The sequence below is a fragment of the Pristis pectinata genome, chromosome 10 (assembly GCF_009764475.1).
Source record: "Pristis pectinata isolate sPriPec2 chromosome 10, sPriPec2.1.pri, whole genome shotgun sequence".
NCBI classification, from domain to species: domain Eukaryota; kingdom Metazoa; phylum Chordata; class Chondrichthyes; order Rhinopristiformes; family Pristidae; genus Pristis; species Pristis pectinata.
In genome coordinates, this window is record NC_067414.1 from 58738871 (window position 1) to 58757100 (window position 18230).

Here is an 18230-nt window from a genome sequence, read left to right on the forward strand (position 1 = left end):
AATTGGATCAGGCAGTGTAGATGGGTAGTACGGGAATCAGGGATGGTGGGGTTGTGGGGCGAGTAAATTGGCTTGTGTAAGAGAATAGGTCATAGGGAAATAAGTGAGGGAATGGGATCGATGGGATTGTTCTGAGAGCCAGATTGAACTCAATGGGCCAAATAGCCTGTTCTGCATCAAATGAAATACGAGGATTGGCAGGGCTTGCTCTGGACCACACACATTACCCAATTACACCATGCATTGTCAGTCAGATCTTGGATGCTCTTGGCCAGCAATTTCTCTTTTATGGATACACCTAAATTTAGTGTGGGATAATTCATACCTCTGCGGCATGTACAGGTGGTGAGTCAGACTCAGCAATATCTGGGCCATTATCTTTCATTTCTTTAATTCAAAATATCAGAGCAGCATACACGATCACCATATAGTTCTTGATAAATACAACAAATTCATCGAATTGTTACTAAATTTGCTCCTAAATCAAACCAATTGGCTTGAGGACAATTCCTAATGTCCCTAAATCTCAGTTTTTAAACCATCTTCTCACAGCTGTCAAAATCATTGGCAGCCTCTTTGAATGAATGTTCAGCGTGACTTCCTCATGCCCACTACTCAATATTCTACTTTTCTCTGTTTGGTTTGGTAATTCTACAAAGGAGCTGCCTTTATAGAATTGGGATATAACCAGAACTCATTACATCCATATACGGTTGATGGCTGAATACTTGTGGGTGTTCAGCACCATGATTGGTGAGAAATCCATAGGAACCCTGCAAGTACAGCATAAGCTCACTTCACTGGAATTTCCATGGATCTTCCAAAGTTACTGTGGGCAATAGGGGAAAAAATGGGCAGAAAGTATCAAATATCAATCGATAATACAGTAAAACTCTGCTAATCAGCATGTTTGAGGCCTTGGTGCTGCCAGACTGGCAGATCTACCTGACGATTGAATGTTGTTCTTATTAATAATCAAACTTTTAATTCACGTTTTTGATGTTAGGGAGTAGAATGATAAGCATTTCAGTGAACACGGTAAGCTTAAAAGCAGCACAGGAAACAACATGTCAGTTAAGGCCACATTTGGAGTACTGCATACAGTTCTGGTCACCCTGCTATAGGAAGGATGTCATTAATCTGGAAAGGGTGCATAACAGATTCATGAGGATGTTACCAGGACTGGAGGGTTTGAGTTATAGATAGGCTAGAACTTTTCTCCTTGGAGCATAGAAGGCTGAGGGGTGAATTACAGAGGCTTATAGAATCATGAGGGGCAAAGATAAGGTGAATGGTCACAGTCTTCACCCTAAGTGAGGGAGTCCAAAACTAGAGGGCGTAGGTTTAAAGTGAAAGGGAAAAGATTTGCAAGGGACCTTTTCACACAGAGGGTGGTGTGTATCATGGAACCAGCTGCCAGAGGAAGTGGTAGAGGCGGGTACAATTACGACATTTAAAAGACATTTGGACAGGCACATGAATAGGAAAGGGATATGGACCAAGCGCAGGCAGATGGGTCTAGCTTGGTCGGACAACTTGGTTGGCACGGACAAGCTGGGCTGAAGGGCCTGTTTCCGTGCTGTATGACTCTATGGCCACAGTAAGTTTTAAGAGAGTCTGGGAAACAGAATCAGGCAAGTCTCTGGACAGCATGGAACTAGGGCCTCAGCATGGGATGGGAGCTTGGCAAACATAACCTTGTGACCAAATGTCGAACGGCGGCTTTTCCGAATAATTGGAGAGTGGATTATTGGAATTCTACTGAATTCCACAACAATATGCTTGTGCACAGGACAATTTGACAAAATTCTGCCTCCAGCATGAAGTTTTGTTTGGTGGGAGCGTGATTCACAGGATTCAGAGCTGTAGGTTGAAAGGATTATCTCCAAATGAACTCCTGATAACAGGGCTCCTTGTCCAATGGAGATATTCAGGAACGTAACCCCACTGAGATTCACAGAGGTAAGACAGATGTGGAGGATGAGCAATAATGTTAAAGTTGTCAGAAAAACTCTGAAGACAAGCAAGTGCAAAGTGAAATAAAGTTTCATAGAGCAGGACTGAGAGTAGGGTTACCAGCTCTGGGTGAGTGTAGTCCTGCAAGTTTCATGTGATCTCAGTTTCCATCAAACTGATGTTCTTCCCATCTTCCATATTTTTACAGATAAAAGTCTTCAAAGAAAATTTATAAAAAGCCACAATTTTCCTTTCAACACAGCAGCTGTATGTATAAGATTAACCTTCAATGGCTTGGGCAATGCTAGTTGGTCAGGTAGCTCAAAGTAGAAAGCTGAAGGCTCTGATATTAGGAGGGCAATGACAGAAGCTGGCATTGGAAAACCAAAGGGCATGTTTATTCCCAGCAGTTTTATTCTTTGAACATTTGTCCCACAACTTTCACTGGTGTAAACCTTAACTCATTCCTATCATGAACAATGCAAAGGCAGTAGGTGAATGAGAGAGCTCCAGAATGCAAGTGGACAAAATGTAACATGAAGGGCAAAAGCTGGCAGAATAAAAGGCATAAAGAGTAGGTTAAGTCAATGTTCAAATTAATGGGCTTCAAAGTGCACAAGGAGGTGATCACCAATCCCACAATTACAGGTAGGAGCCACATTTGCAAAGATGACGCAACAAGACCATGAAGGCAATTCTTCAATCTTTGCTCAAATGCAATTCCCAACAGTGGCACACGATCAATGAATTGATGCCATATTCCCTAAGTTTGTGCAGATTGTCAACAGTAACTTCACAGATCTATTTGGTGTATTTTAAAAAAATTAAAAGCAGCACTAATAGATTGGAATACTTGAAGAAATCAGAAGATAATGTTTCTTGGAAATCTGGGTCAGATGTTGGCCACTTAAAAGTTTGTCTTCTCTTGGTTGCAGTATGACATAAATTACCTCAAATGAATGAGAGCATTTCAAGAGAAGACTCTCTATAGATGTTGCCCCTAGATCTAATCCTCAGGGGATGCTTTCAGACAGCACCTTTATTCACACTGTATTCAGAACTATCAGTTAGAAAAAAGAAAAACAAATGAGTTTCACATTGTAAGATGTGGGAGAGTTCTGCAGATCCAAGCTGGGACTGCTCCAACTTCTGACACTGATAAATTATATAGCTGGTTCAAGGCTCTGTGAACAAGTCAGTGAAGGATATAATTTTCTCTGTTGGATCCATCGACAATCGTGTCGAACAAAATGCTATTCGTTTAGGTTTCACAACCTTGAAAATTCAGTGGCCAATCAGATAAATATTTAGCATTAAATTATGCAAAAATGGCAAAGAGCTTGTCCTCTGTTTTTGTAAGCATGGCTGGTTATAGAAGCAGCTCTTTGCGATTTTCTCCATTAAGCCACCCTCTAGCCTCTCCCGGTGCTTTTGACAAATTTTCACACTTCACAGAGCTTACTAAGTGAGCCTTGCCAAACAGACGTGACTGGAACCTCAAGCAAAATTATGCAAAAGCAATGTTTTTTTTCACAATGTGGCCTTGGGTTTGTTCATTGTGAGTAAGGCTAAACTCACTGTGGCATTCACCAGCCTCAACAATATGGCCTGTTTATCCAAAAATGCAGATTAAATGGGTCACAAGCGCAGGCAATGAGAGAATGTACTTTTAAAATATAAATATATGTTTGGAATAATACTTCAGAATACTTGGACTGTTGAAAATAAATGTTAGGATCTGGTGCTCTCAAAGAAAAAACAGACCTTTCAGCTGTGCTGCAAAATTGGAAAAGCTCAGCCTACAGGTTCCTCACATCAATGACAATAAACTGCATTTACAGTATAAAGAGGTATTAAGGTCGCAAAGTATCGCAAGGTTCTTCAGAGGAACAAAGTTAGGTGAAATTTGTGGCTGTATAAAGAGAATATTAGGTCAGCTGACCAAAATCCAGGTCAATGAGGCAAGGTTAAAAAGGCACCTTACAGGAAGGAGAGCTAGAGATGCAAAGCTTGCAGGTCTTCCACAAAGAGGGTGATGGGTATATGGAACGAGTTGCAAGAAGAAGTGCTGGAGTCAGGTACAATTATAATGTTTAAAAGATATTTGAACAGGTTCATGGAGAGTAAAGGTTTAGAAGGATAGTGGCCAAATGCGGACGAAAGGGGCCAACTTGGGAAGGCACCTTGGCTGGCACGGATGAGTTAGGCTGAAGGGCCTGTTTTCATGCTGTATAACTCTATGACTCTAAATTCCAGTGCTGAGAGCGCAATCAGTTGAAGTCACAGCTGCCAAGTGATTAAAATCAGGGACATGCGAGGGACCAGAACCGGAGGAGCGCAGAAATCTCGGGGATTCATAGAATTGGAGGAGGTTACAGTGATGGAAAGTCAGGGAGAAGTTGGGATTTGAATATAATTAGCTGTGTTCCTGATCCTGGCACCAACCTATACAGAGATGGCTCCACTAAAGTATGCAAACTCGGGAGAGTCATGCTTGTAGATCTTCACCTCATTTCTCAAATCTGGAGACGAACATATCAGCAAAGCACTATTAGCGACTATTATTGCTAAGGGACAAGAATAAGAATTTTAAAATCAAAACGTGTTGCTGAAACAGGAGCGGATGTAGGTCAGTGAGTACAGGGATGTTCAAGTGATCACTACTTACTGGGGTGGGCAGATTACTAAAACTTCTGTTATATTTACAATCAGGGCATTTATTCATGAGTCATGAATGCCCGGAATAATTGGATCAATTTGCAATGTATGTCATCATTCTGCAACTTAAGTGAAAGGAAATAATTTAAATTAGAACAACAACTAAAATATAATAAATATTTGTTAAAAGTAAGTGAAGAAAGCTGAACTGACATTACACTTGCCCTTATGATAATATTTTCTTAAAGTGCTTTGATAATATGTTGACCTCCACATCAGAAAAACAAGATGCAGACCTGCAAGTATCACCCCCCTGTGTTTATGCAATTCAGTGCAGTCTTCTCTGTGTAGTTTGGCGCCAGAATCAGAAACCCACTTAATTGTGACATGGACAGCAGTAAATTTAAGAGCAGTTGGACATTGATTTGGTAAGAAAATCAATGGAAAGATAGGTTGTAAACAGGAAAAGGTTGTGATCCTCAAGTAATAGCATACTGATTGAAGTATCACTGAAGCATTACTGGCCTTTGTTAATGGCATATTCAGCAGTCACAAACTTCAGTGAATTAATTCCAAAATGTCTCAATCAGACAAGTCAAACAAAAGAAAGTTACTGCAAGCGAACACAGATTCAATTTTCCTTTCAGTAAATGAGTTATAAGTGGACATCTGCAATCAGGAAATGGTTCAAAGTGACACACACAAAATGCAGGACGAACTCAGCAGGTCAGGCAGCATCTATAGAGGGAAATAAACAGTCAAGGTTTTGGGTCGAGACCCTTTCATCAGCACTTTAAGAGGATATTACAAGGGCAAGTGTAATGTCAGTTCAGCTTTTTTCACTTACTTTTAACAAATATTTCTTCAAAGTGTGCATATCAGAGGGCCTTCCCACAGCAAGCAATAACCAGCCAGCTTTGCTTTTGATGCCATGGGCAGGCCGAATGGACTGACATGGTCTTTCCTGGTCTTGTCAACTCCTATCTCAATGGTAACAAATTAAAAGCATTTGGAACTGCTTGAGGTAGTAACAGCAAATAATACAGAAGCCAGCTGTGAAGAAACGATTAAGCAAATGGGAGGAGAAACCAAGTGAGGGTGCTGCATGGGCACATTGCTGGACAATTTTAAACAATGTTTACGTGCAAGATGTTGCCATCTTAATGTTTGTCAGGTCTGAATCTGATGTCGTATCAGCCTGCCTCAGAAGCTCTGGAACCAGTAGCAATGCAGCCAAAGAACCAGATGTCTGCAGCTGACCTTGGCAAAGTACACAGATTCAGAAGATCACTCTATATAAGAGCCTTTGCCGGGTTAGAAGAACAACAAGCAGAAATCAGGCCCACACCCTTCTCCCTCTGCCCAACGAGGAATTTCCAGGTGAAGGGTCCCAGGCTGAGGATTGCTGAGAGTCAGCGACATAAACCCAACATCACGTCTTCTGATGTTCTTTAATGTGCAAAAAGGAAAAGGAATAGATCGCCAATGATCATAGATAATAGCCATTCTGAAAACCACCCAGCCTGTGCCTTGAATGCGCAGACCTGCAACTGTGCTCCCACTGCCTTGCCTGCCTATCCTGCCCCAATAGACTCAAAATGTGCACTCTACTCAATACGATAATTGTTCACAAAGCATGCTCAGCTTTGCCCATGTGTAAAAGCCCAACTCATGGAGCCAGTAGAATTTCTAATTTATTGAGTCCAAACTAAACAACTGTGAACAATTAAATCATTAACTCCATAGGGGCACGAGTGTTTCTTTTAGCTTTTATTAAGTTTCAAAATTAATTTTATTTATTGGCAAGGCTTGGTTGAGAGAGGGCAGTTTTATAAAAGGGAAATGGAACATGATATGGAAGGGCAAACAGCTAGAAACAGAGTGCAAACCAGTCTTCTGCAGGAGTTGGGTGTGAGAAGAAATATACAAATTTGGACTTCAGAGAACCTCATCAAAGGTGATCTGAGCACCATTCTGGGCAGTGGGTGGTGAGCCGGCACAGAACAGGACAAACATACTCAGTGCAGAACCAGGGACCAGATTGGGAAGAAAAAGGTTACCAGAAAAAAACTATTCCCTATTTCTCTTGGGTAACTCAAGTTTGCTTCCTGCAAAGTTTGAACCTTCTGCATATTCACCGCACTTAAATCAAACCCCAGTGCAAGGACATAGCTTATTCCAAGAATCTCACAAGTATCAGTGGCTCAGAATCAGACACCCTCACAAGATGGATGGACAGGTATTTGGGCCTCATAAGTAATTTTAGAAAGGCTTCTTTACAGAACGTATGGTCACTTCCTGACACTCAAGGCTGTGCAGCTCTGTCTGTGCTCCTTCAACTTCCAAACTCTCAAAGTGACATAACTGAATGGTACTTTGAGGTCCAACCCCTCCTGCATCAAGTATTCCACGACATTGCAAAGAATATACAGTATAACATGTGAATGAAGAACAGGAAGTTGTCACTTGGCACCTCCTTTAATAAGGTCCTGGCTGATTTAATATTAACCTTAGCTCCACATACACACCCACTCCTTCTAACCTTTCACCTCCTTGCTTATCAAGAATGCATCTACCTCAGCATTAAAAAACATTCAAATATTCTGCTTCTATATGCTGTGAGGGAGAAAGTTCCAAAGACTCGCAATCCTCCGAGAGGGGGAGAAAAGTCACTTCATCACTGTCCTATATGGGTGACCCCTTGTTTTTAAATAGTGACCACAGGAGGAAACATCCTCTCCATGTACATCCTGTCTAAACCTTTTAAGATTTTATCTGTCACCTCTCACTCTTCAAAACTCCGGCAGATACAAGCTTAGTCTGTTCAGCCTTTCCCAACAAGACAACTTTTCCATTCCACAAATCAATCTAGTAAACCTTCTCTAAATTGCTTCCAATGGATTAAGATTTTCACTTAAATAAGGAGACCAATACTCTGCACAGTACTCCAGATGTGGTCTCGCCAATAATGACTGAAGCATAACCTCCTTGTTTTTCGATTTCAATCTCCCCCACAATAAAAATTAACGTTGTCACTTGCTGTATCTGAATACTAGTTAACTGCAAATCATCAGATCACTTTGCACCTCAGAGCTCTGCAGTCTCTCACCATAGACCTTTATTTAGTTTTGTGCCAAAGTGGGTATTTTCCCATATTATACTGACCCATCAAGGTCTACAGCAAACCTAACTGGGTAAGGGTGTGTCTGTGCCACCAACTTCAGGTCTAACCTGACAGAAGACATCATTTTCATGAATCCTCAGGAAATCCTCCTGATCTTCCAGTCTCCAGGATGCAAATGGAATTTCAAGAGAATGCCAATGTTGCCGGTGACTGCTGCTGTCTATGCTAGTAGAACATCTGTCATTGGCAGACAGCTTCACAACACAAGGAGCAGGAGGAGGTCATTCAGCTGTTCAGACTCATGATATTATTCATCAAGATGACATCTAAACTTCCATCAATTCTATTTTCCTCCCATCCCTTGATTCCAGAAATCCGTCAATCTCCGTTCTGGATGAACTCAATGACTGAGTCTCCACCACCCTCCGGTGTACAGAATACTGAAGGTTCACCAAAATATTCTGGGTGAAGAAATTACTTCACATCTCAGTCCCTTCCCCTCTTCTCTGACTCCTGCTTCTGGACTCCTTAGTCACAGGAAACATACTCCCTGCATCTGGACTGTCAAATCCTGTCAGAATTTTGCAAGTTTCAGTGAGGTGTCCTTTCATTCTCCTAAACCCAGAAAATATAAGCCCACTCTGACTCAAACCCGTCATTCCAGGAACTAGTCAAGCAGATCTTTGTTATATTCCATTCATGCAAGCATATCCTTTATTAGGCAAGACCACCAAAACTGTACACATTAGTCTAGGTGCAGGCTCACCAAGGCCATATACAGTGTAGTAACACATCTTTACTCCTGTACTCAAATTTTCTTGTAACGAAGGCAAACAGACTATTTGCCTTTCTAACTGCTTGCTGCATCAGGAACATAGAACAGCACAGTACGGGCCCTTCAGCCCACGATGTTGTGCTGACCTATATAAACCTACACAACCTAATCTTAACCTAAACCTGATTAATCTAACCCTTCCTTCCTACACAGCTCATAACCCTTCATTTTTCTTACATCCATGTGCCTATCTAAGAGTCTTTTAAATGTCCCAATTGTATCAGCCTCTTCCACCATCCCCGGCAGTGCATTCCAGGTATCCACCACTCTCTGTGTAAAAAACCTACCTCTGACATCTCCCCTGAGCTTTCCTCCTCTGACCTTAAACTGATGTCCTCTGGTATTGGCCAAAGGTGCTGGCTGTCCACTCTATCTATGCCCCTCAAAATCGTATACACCTCAATCAAATCGCCTCTCATCCTGCGTCGCTCCAAAAACAAAAGCCCTACATCGCTCAACCTTTCCTCATAAAACAGGTTCTCTAATCCAGGCAGCATCCTGGTAATTCTCCTCTCCACCCTCTCTAAAGCTTCCACATCCTTCCTTTTATAAGGTGACCAGAACTGAACACAGTACGCTAAGTGGGGTCTTACGAGAGTTTTATAGAGCTGCAACATTACCTCACAGCTGCATATTAGCTTTCAGTGTCTTGTATACCAAGGACACCTGGGTCCCCTTGAATGTCAATATTGCTCAACCTCTCACCACTTAAAAGATAGTTCCTTCTTATCTATTCTGCTAGTCATATCCTTAAAGTGTTGCAGTAGATTAGTCAAATGTGATTTCCTTTCCATGAACACATTCTGACTCTGGCCAGTCTGATAGTTCTTCTCTAGGCATTCTGTTATTACATCCTTCATTATTGATCTCTCTCTCCCTCTCTCTCTCCTTTCTTTAACACAGAGATCACTTTATCCAGCCTTCAATCTGCAGGAATGATTCCAGAATCCACAGAATTTTGGAAGATGATAAAAACATTCATTTTCAAAAGTCTGGGATGTAGATCATGATAAGATCTGCTCACAGTGCATTAATAACAGCTTCTGCCCATTAAATGTCATTAAGATTTTTTCAGGTCAAAGTTTATGATAAGATCCATTTTATCATATGTGCGCTCATTTGGAACTAAAGAAGCCAGTAAAGCCTAAATTCATCTGCTTCCATGATTAACATTTTTCTCACATGTTGGCTTGCTATTACTGTAAATCAAACAAGATTTTCCTTGGGAATGAAGGTCAACATATAATACTGTACGTAAAATTTTTTTAAAGTTTTATTTACAGCGTGGTAACAGGCCCTTCTGGCCCGTCGAGTCCGCACCGCCCATTTTAAACCCAAATTAACCTACCCGTATGTCTTTGCAATGTGGGAGAAAACCGGAGCACCCGGAGGAAACCCACGCAGACACGCGAGAACGTACGAACTCCTTACAGACAGCGACAGGAATCGAACCCCGATCGTTGGCGCTGTAATAGCGTCGTGCTAACCGCTACGCTACCATGCCGCTCAACCTTTATACCAATAGTAGAAAGAGAGAATGAGAAGGGAAAAGTGAAAAAAGGAGACTTCAGGGAGAATGCTGCGAGGAAAGTTGGTAATTGCTACATGGGGCACCAATAGGTTGTACTCCTGTGAGTGATATGGCACATTTCCCAACAAACAGAAGTTGTTGTTTTAAAGTTCATGCAGGTGAGCAGTATTGCTGATGAGGCTAAACAGGGCACTGCCATATAATTAGCTCCACTGATCAGTAAATTCTCACATTGCTTCATCTGCTACAATTAACACTATCTAGCATCATTCACGTGCTATTGATACGAACGAATTTTGTTCATTGTTACACTGCTGCCGTGTATCACTGACCTGATGAAATACTCCAATGCAGCATAATAACCTTATGGAGCAGTTTTAGAAAGACGGCTGATATTTCATTATAACTTCAAAGATAACGTTGCAAACTTTGAATCTAGTACTACATGAATGATAGTGGTGACAATTAGCAACAAAACAATGAGAAAAATAGTTTGTACAAATTATTATGAAGAGAAACAGACTCGGTGAAACATTTCATCGAGCTCCAGCTAATTGACTGACGGCAAATGTGCATTATTATAGATGCCAATGGATTGCACGCATGCATGTCAGTTATTAGCACGTAAAGATAAGCTTTATGTTCTATTTTTATCTTCAGTTGTAAATAAGAAAGCAGGAAGTAGTACTCAGCCTGCTGTACGCATGCCAAAGATCAGGCTACATAGAAAGTGCCAGGGAACCATATTAAGATTATTAAGAACCACATTAAGAGGGCACTGAGCTGGAAAAGGAGGTATGAGAGTAAATGGAAATGAATCTCAAGGAACAGTCAAAGAGGCTTTTTTTTAAATAGGTCGCTAACAACAGTGAGAGGTAAGGCACACTTCCTCTTGCTGGCATAAAATAACCTGATCATCAGGTGCCAGCTGCTCTTTATGTTGCTGTATATGGTGCCAGTGTGGCTCATACCCTGTTCCTCTGCTACGGCAGTCACCCAAACTACCTTCATCTGGTAATCCAAAACAGATCATTTCCAAAGGACGTGATGTGCAGGCTCCAGAGAAAAACAAACCAAACTTTGTCCTCATCCTGGTAGCTATCTCTATGAGTGGCTGTACAAAACTGTTACTCCATGCTGATGGTTCAACCTCTCCTCAATGTTGCAAAGTACGTTACTGTGGAACGCTCTCTTTAGTTGAACCACGTTACACCACCTCTCCCTCATTGGAAAGTTTCTGTGGAAAAACGCCTTCAACCACTAGTCAATCAAGCAGTGGTCTACACAGAATGTCCCTTCAGGGGAAGGACAAGGTGGATCCTGTGGGATGGTTCCCCAAGCAGGTAATTAGTCATTTGACAGAACTCTGAACAAGCACCAAGACCATGCTTGGCTGGTGGTGAGAAGAGCGTTCTCTATCAGATGCTTCACAAACAGCCAGTGTCTTAATCCCACTGCACATTGCCCTTAATGAGATGTTCATCCCATTCTTGCAGACTGCGTGTTTGCCAAGGCGGCCTGGAAAGGGATGTAGTGGTCTTTGTCGAGATTCATCCCAACTGGCTGCATGAATGCTGCTGGAAGATCACTAACTCAGTGAAGGATGCACTTCAGTCTACCTGTTGAGCTTCCAGTGCAAGGAGCTGACCACAACAAGATATCCCAAAATGGCACGTTGAAAGGGGCAGGAGTTTGTGCTGCCACTGCAAAAGCACTGTAGGAAAAGACCACAGTATACTGCCTCTGCCTCTGGGCAGTGAGGCTTGGCCTTCTGTAACAGGATCTCAAACGTTTTACTGATGGAATATTTGTGGATGAAATATTTGTGACGTTGACATATAAGTGAATGTATTGAACTACTTTGTACAGTGAATGAAGATCATGAGATGTTCTGATTGTATTACTGTATATTTCATGAATAAAGTAAAGGCGGCTTTTGGCATCCTGGCATTCCTAAATCAAAGTATTGAGTGTAGGAGTTGGGATGTTATGGTGAGGTTGTATGAGACATTGGTGAGGCCAAATTTGGAGTATTGTGTGCAGTTCTGGTCACCTAACTATAGGAAGGATATTTGTAAGATTGAAAGAGTGCAGAGGAGATTTACTAGAACGTTGCCGGGTCTTCAGGAGTTGAGTTACAGGGAAGGATTGAACAGGTTAGGACTTTATTCCTTGGAACGCAGAAGAATGAGGGGAGATTTGATAGAGGTTTACAGAATTATGAGTGGTATAGACAGAGTTAATGTGAGTAGGCTCTTTCCACCTAGATAAGGAGAGATAAGTATGAGAGGACATGGCTTTAGGGTGAAAGGGGAAAAGTTTAGGGGGAACATTAGGGGGAACTTCTTCACTCAAAGAGTGGTGTGAGTATGGAATGGGCTGCCATCTGATGTAGTAAATGCGGGCTCACTCTTGAGTTTTAAGAATAAAGTGGATAGATACATGGACGGGAGAGGTCTGGAGGATTATGGACTGGGTGCAGGTAAATGGGACTAGTGGAATACCATTTCAGCACAGACGAGAAGGGCCGAATGGCCTGTTTTCTGTGCTGTAGTGTTCTATGGTTCTAAAGTATATTTTTGTGGTTCTAGGGATAAATTCTAGAGTGCTGGACATTGAAATTCTCTCTGATGGTGAGAATGAAGAACAAACTTGAGGAGGGGTGTGAACAAGGTCTACAGCTGGTAGGGAATTGGAAGGAATTGAAAATAGGGAGGAGAATCTTGAAGTTAATTCACTGGGGCAGGAGCAGGTGGAGCTTGGGAAGGATGAGAAAAATAAGCACTCAGGACTTGCTGCAGGAAGAGTCTTAGATCAGAGTTTTGAAATTAAGCTTGATGACAAGGCAGGCGAGGAGAATTAAACCTTCAGAAAAAGAGAAAGAGAATGTGGACTCAGATAAACGTTCCTAAGCTGAAATACTGAGATGATGAATACTTTCCTCTTGAGAGTTCCGAGTCTTTGGGATTCTCCACCCCAAAGGGTTTAAGATGCTGAGAAGTATTTTCAGGGGGGGGGGGGGGATAGATTGATTTTTGGACAAGGGAATCAAGGAAGAAAATGGATTCAAGGTGAAAGATCAGATCAGTCAAAATCTTACTGAATAGTAGAGTGGTCTCAAGGGATCATATGGCCTACTCCTCTCCTTACACCTATTGTTCTTATAGTCCTGCTGGGTCAACAGTGGGTGAAATATACAATTCAGGATTGAACAGAACATGAAAGAAATGCACAGCACGATTTGGGTAGCCAGAAAACATTTGGAATGGGAACCAGAAGTTCTCAAGTACAAGCATGAACTCGCAAATGTGACACAAACACTGACAAAATGGAGCTGAAGGAAACTTGAACTCGTTCAAGACTGACATCATTGTCAGAGGTATTCCTCACTGCTCACAAGCCAGAGTCTGTATTGCTCATCTACTCACTTGTTCAGCTGAACTAGGCTGAGTCAAATCTTGATTATGTGTTTGATCCAGAACTGAGTTTCAAATCCCATACCCCATCTATTATCAGAGCTGATTACTTCCATCTCCATTCCAATTTTGAGACTAAAACTCTGGAATTAGTCTTCAAAGTCTGTGAAACTGTTTTAATTTAATGTTAAAGTTGTTGATCAAATATAGTCATTTACAATTCACTTGCAAACAGTGGCCATGTATAGCAGCAAGTCACAACAATCCTCATTTGTCTGCCAGCTTGACCTTGATAATTCATGCATCTTTTGTACTCAAACGCAAGTCAGAGGCTGGAGTTTCCTTTTGCCAGCTCTAAACCAAGGCAGGGGCAAAATGATTTGTGGGTTTAGTCACTATTGATGTTAAAAATTATAACTCCAAAAGGAATGAAAGACAAGTCAATGTAAGGAAAAATCTGCATGAATATTTCTGAAAACAGACTTTTAGGGCTACAGTCTCAAACTGCCAGGTTTGCAAGCTCTCTTAACTCAAATCCCTTAATGAATAACGATGTACATTAACTATTTTGAGAGTCGTGTTCATGTGCTCGTTACTCTGCTTCTTCATGAGATTACTTCTGGAGACCTTTCACTTTTTGGTACACTTGTTACTTAGAGCAATTAACTGATTACAGCCACAGAAGTTTACCTAATGACACCAGTCAGGAGGTATAGATGGCAAAATGTACAGACCACCAACATTATGTTAGAAGGAAGTCTTTTTCACTTGAGAAAGTGTTTTTAAGAAAAAAAAAGTCCCATACTTTAAATACTGTTTGCCATTGCAGGAGACACCTAGTGGCATCCATGCCCTAGTCGGCCACTTGCACAGGAATGGAGACAACTCAGTTCAAGAGTTCCTGTCGGATGCTCCAAGGCCAAATCTACAGAATCTCTCACAGCTACCGATTCAATTTAATGGAAGCAGTTCTCTCTTCCCTCTCTTTGTTTGGTTACTGGTCATTGAGCTTGCTACCATGGAAACATTTCCTGAGAGATGTAGGATTCAGGCCATTTGTCCACACATGGAGCAATGGCCAACACTCACTCTGCCGGCCAGGTATGGCCCCAGGCTCCACATCCCAGCTGAGTGGCCTTACCACTCAGCCTGCCTTGTCCAACTCCAGTCCTCTCCGTCCACCTCTCCACATTGAGCCATGGGCGAGATTCATCAATGGCTTCACCACAAACCCCTCTATATCCAACACACAAGTTCCCGGCAGAATAGCATGGAGACAGGAATTCTCACCAGCTTCCCTGCACAGCAGTGCTGTCACAAATGCATCTCTCAAAATATAATGGTGAATGAATCTTTTCCTAACCAATTCATTCCTGGAAATGCATTCTGAGTACTATGTGTAAAATTTTGGATAGCCCACCCCAGTTTTTTTTTCCAATTTTGCCACCCTTTTGATTGCCTAATTGCCATTGTTATTGCTGGATGTTTTGCTGATCCCATGACAAACATTGTTATTGCAATGTGCAATTTCTGATATGGTTCATGGGGTAGAAGGAACTCTTTACCTGACAATTTTACTTTTCTTTTAAGCTTGGTGCAAAAACATCGTTGTAATTGTCCCAGAATCTAAATATTGGCACAGAGAATTATTATGCAGATGTAGAGGAGGAAATGAATAAAAATAGGCAACGTTATTGCTTGGAAGTGTGTCTCTGTGCAGAGGGCGCTGGAGTTGAGGTGCAAAGTGTGAAGGGACAGAGACTGTAATGATCCTCTCCATCTCCCTCATCAATGGCTATGTTTAATTGCTTTGAATAGATTCTCAACTGCAAGGTACAGAAAGACAAACAACAATTTTGAAATCGATACCAAGCAAGAGCAAATAGTAACTTCAGAAAAAAGGTCAATTTAAAAGGTAAAGTATCATTTTGAAAACATGATGATATTCTTACATTTTAATCACAGCTCCCATAAGATACAAGACCAATAAGTTTACATAAAATGAGTGAAGATTTAATGAGCTAAATTCATACATGAAGTCTTGCAATGCCGATAAAGATATTCCAATTCACTATTGTAAAACGATTTATAAAATGAGCCGCTTCGCAGATTGAAATAAAAATATTTTCCACCAATAGCTTTATAAGCACTCTGGTAGAAAGTTTCAGGAAAATGTTATTAAATTTACATAATTGAAAATGGGAATTCTTAGCCAATGTAAAATCAAAGTTAAAATCATATATTTAAATTGATGTTATTCATCAAATTGATTAATTTTGTTCAGTGGGTTCTGGAAACAATGTTAATGAATATTAACACACATTCATAACTATTTCAAATACATTAAAAATGGACACAAGCACTCCTTGTAAGCGTATTGTGTATAAAACATGAAATAGTTAATCGACAAGATTAAAACTCATGTTGGCAATCTGGTGTTAGAATTATCATTGATGTTTGATGAAACAGTTTAAGAATATTGACTAACTCTGAAATTTCCCCAATTTTGAACGTGCTAATCAATTTGTTATGTACTGCTACTCTGTGACGTACAGACAGCCTTTAACCCAATAGCCACATGGAACTTTACATACCAGAGGCACTATTCGGGAACAGGTCTCTATAGCATTTATAATCCAATCATTTTAATAGAAATGAAATCCCTGATGGTTCCCTGAGTTCTGTGCCTGAAATCTAGCTACCCATTTCCAAGAGATACAACTCCATGGCGAGTGTGGGAATCTAATATTTACAGTGTCGTGTCCACCGGATAATTCTGGGACACAAATTTGCCATTTGATAACTATTGGTGTGAGCCCACCTTTTATTAGCTCTTTGGAGACTGTATGAATACACCATCCCAATTTTGCCCTTTGCCATTTAAAACATTTAAAAAAAAAACTTACACTTGATCCAGTTGCTATGATACTCACAGCTTCTGATTTTGGAGGCACTGGAGGTGGACTTGGCACACTGGACTCTCCTCTTTGTAAAATAGCCAACTGTGATGAAAAAACAGGATCCTCATGCAAGGACGAGGAAGAGTGAGAGTAGAAGGAAACAGAATTCTGTTGAGTTTTATTCTCAGTTTCTGTCAACCTGCCACAGGAATCCTTTGAACTATCTGGGATTTGATTGCTCCACAGTTCCTCATAGGGAATCTCTGGTTGCTCCCGAGTCCTAAAATAACTTTCTGCCCAATCAGGAGTCATGTACTCTCCATCCACATCAACCACCTCCGGCGGAGTCAGTAACTCATGTGGCATAATTTGTTGTTCCCCGATAGAATTACGGCAACCCTGAAAGGTAACTTCCCCATTGCTATGTAACACAGCACCGCTGAAAGCACACATAGAGAGCCTTTGAAACGACTGGGTTAGTTCCTCTCGGGCATAGTTCAGTGAATTGGCCGAGTATCCCTGCAAACAAACCCGGATCCTCCTTGGACTGGTGCAGTCATCCGTAAAGTCCGTCTTGACCTCTCGGACCGCCTTTGAGTACTCGTCAGCATTGAAATGCTCCTGGCTGAACAAAGTTATCTCTTGGACTAACTTCTCATACATGGGGTTGCCCCTTATTAGCCCTTCAGGGAGCACAAACCTGGGCATATCAGAAAGCAGCAGAAAGTGCAATGGGATAATGTCATCCTTGCGAATGATGCAGCACAAGACTACAGTCCTTGATATGATGCTGACCAGCTTATAGCGATGCCCTTCACGGATGCAATGAAGATCATAAGAATTGCGGGGTGAACGAGAAGGAACGGTGACGTTGACTGGTAGCCGGACCTTTTCGATAATACTGCGGATTGTATGCTCTCCTTCCTGCATCTGGATCTCAAGGGGACTGCGAGTGCTGAACTTTCCTCGGCACTGGAAGGGAAGGCTGAGGCTCTCGTTAGTCCTGTGGTTCATGCAGATGAGGCACGGCATCTTGCCCTTGATCTGTTTGCTCAAAGTGCTGCCCTTACCCAGCTTCCGCAAGATTGTGTTAAAGCGGGACTTTTCTTTCACGGTCTTGGCACAGAGGATCTCGGCCTGGCCCATCAGTGTCAGCTCATCACCAGCGTGCAGTGTAAAATTATACACCTCACTGTCCTCGCTGAATTCACCAGAGACCACCTGAAACAAACAACCAATTCAGGATGAATTAAACATGGAAGTATTTAATATTATCCATTTATTGCAATAACCTGTTAATGTATTCGCAATTTTAATCATTATTATAATAATCAGGAATAAACTATTATACCCTACACTGTCCCAACAATGGGCTTTAACCACGAAGGACCCTCACCACCTGAGACATGACCTCTTCATGTTACTACCACCGGGGAGGAGGTACGGGAGCTTGAAGACCCACACTTAACGATTCAGGAACAGCTTCTTCTCCTCTACCATCAGATTTCTGAATGATCCGTGAACCCAAGAAACTACTTCATTATTCCTCTTTTGCACTATTATTTATTTTTGTAACTTATAGTAATTTTTTTGTCTTTATGTCTTGCACTGTACTGCTGTCACAAAACAAATTTCATGACATAAGTCAGGATTTAGCCAGGAGCATTTCAATGCTGACAAGTACTCAAAGGCGGTCCGAGAGGTCGAGATGGACTTTACGGATGACTGCACTAGTCCAAGGAGGATCTGGGTTTGTTTGCAGGGATACTCAGCCAATTCACTGAACTATGCCCGAGAGGAACTAACCCAG

General features: G+C 41.6%; 1 protein-coding gene across 1 annotated transcript in view; it reads right to left on the bottom strand.

Annotated features, from left to right (window-relative positions):
• Positions 1 to 18230, bottom strand: part of gareml (GRB2 associated, regulator of MAPK1-like) — a 137805-nt gene that overhangs the window by 14201 nt on the left and 105374 nt on the right. Inside the window, 1 exon segment of the mRNA XM_052024669.1 lies at positions 16454 to 17641. Coding sequence (XP_051880629.1) covers positions 16454 to 17641 — 1188 coding nt within the window.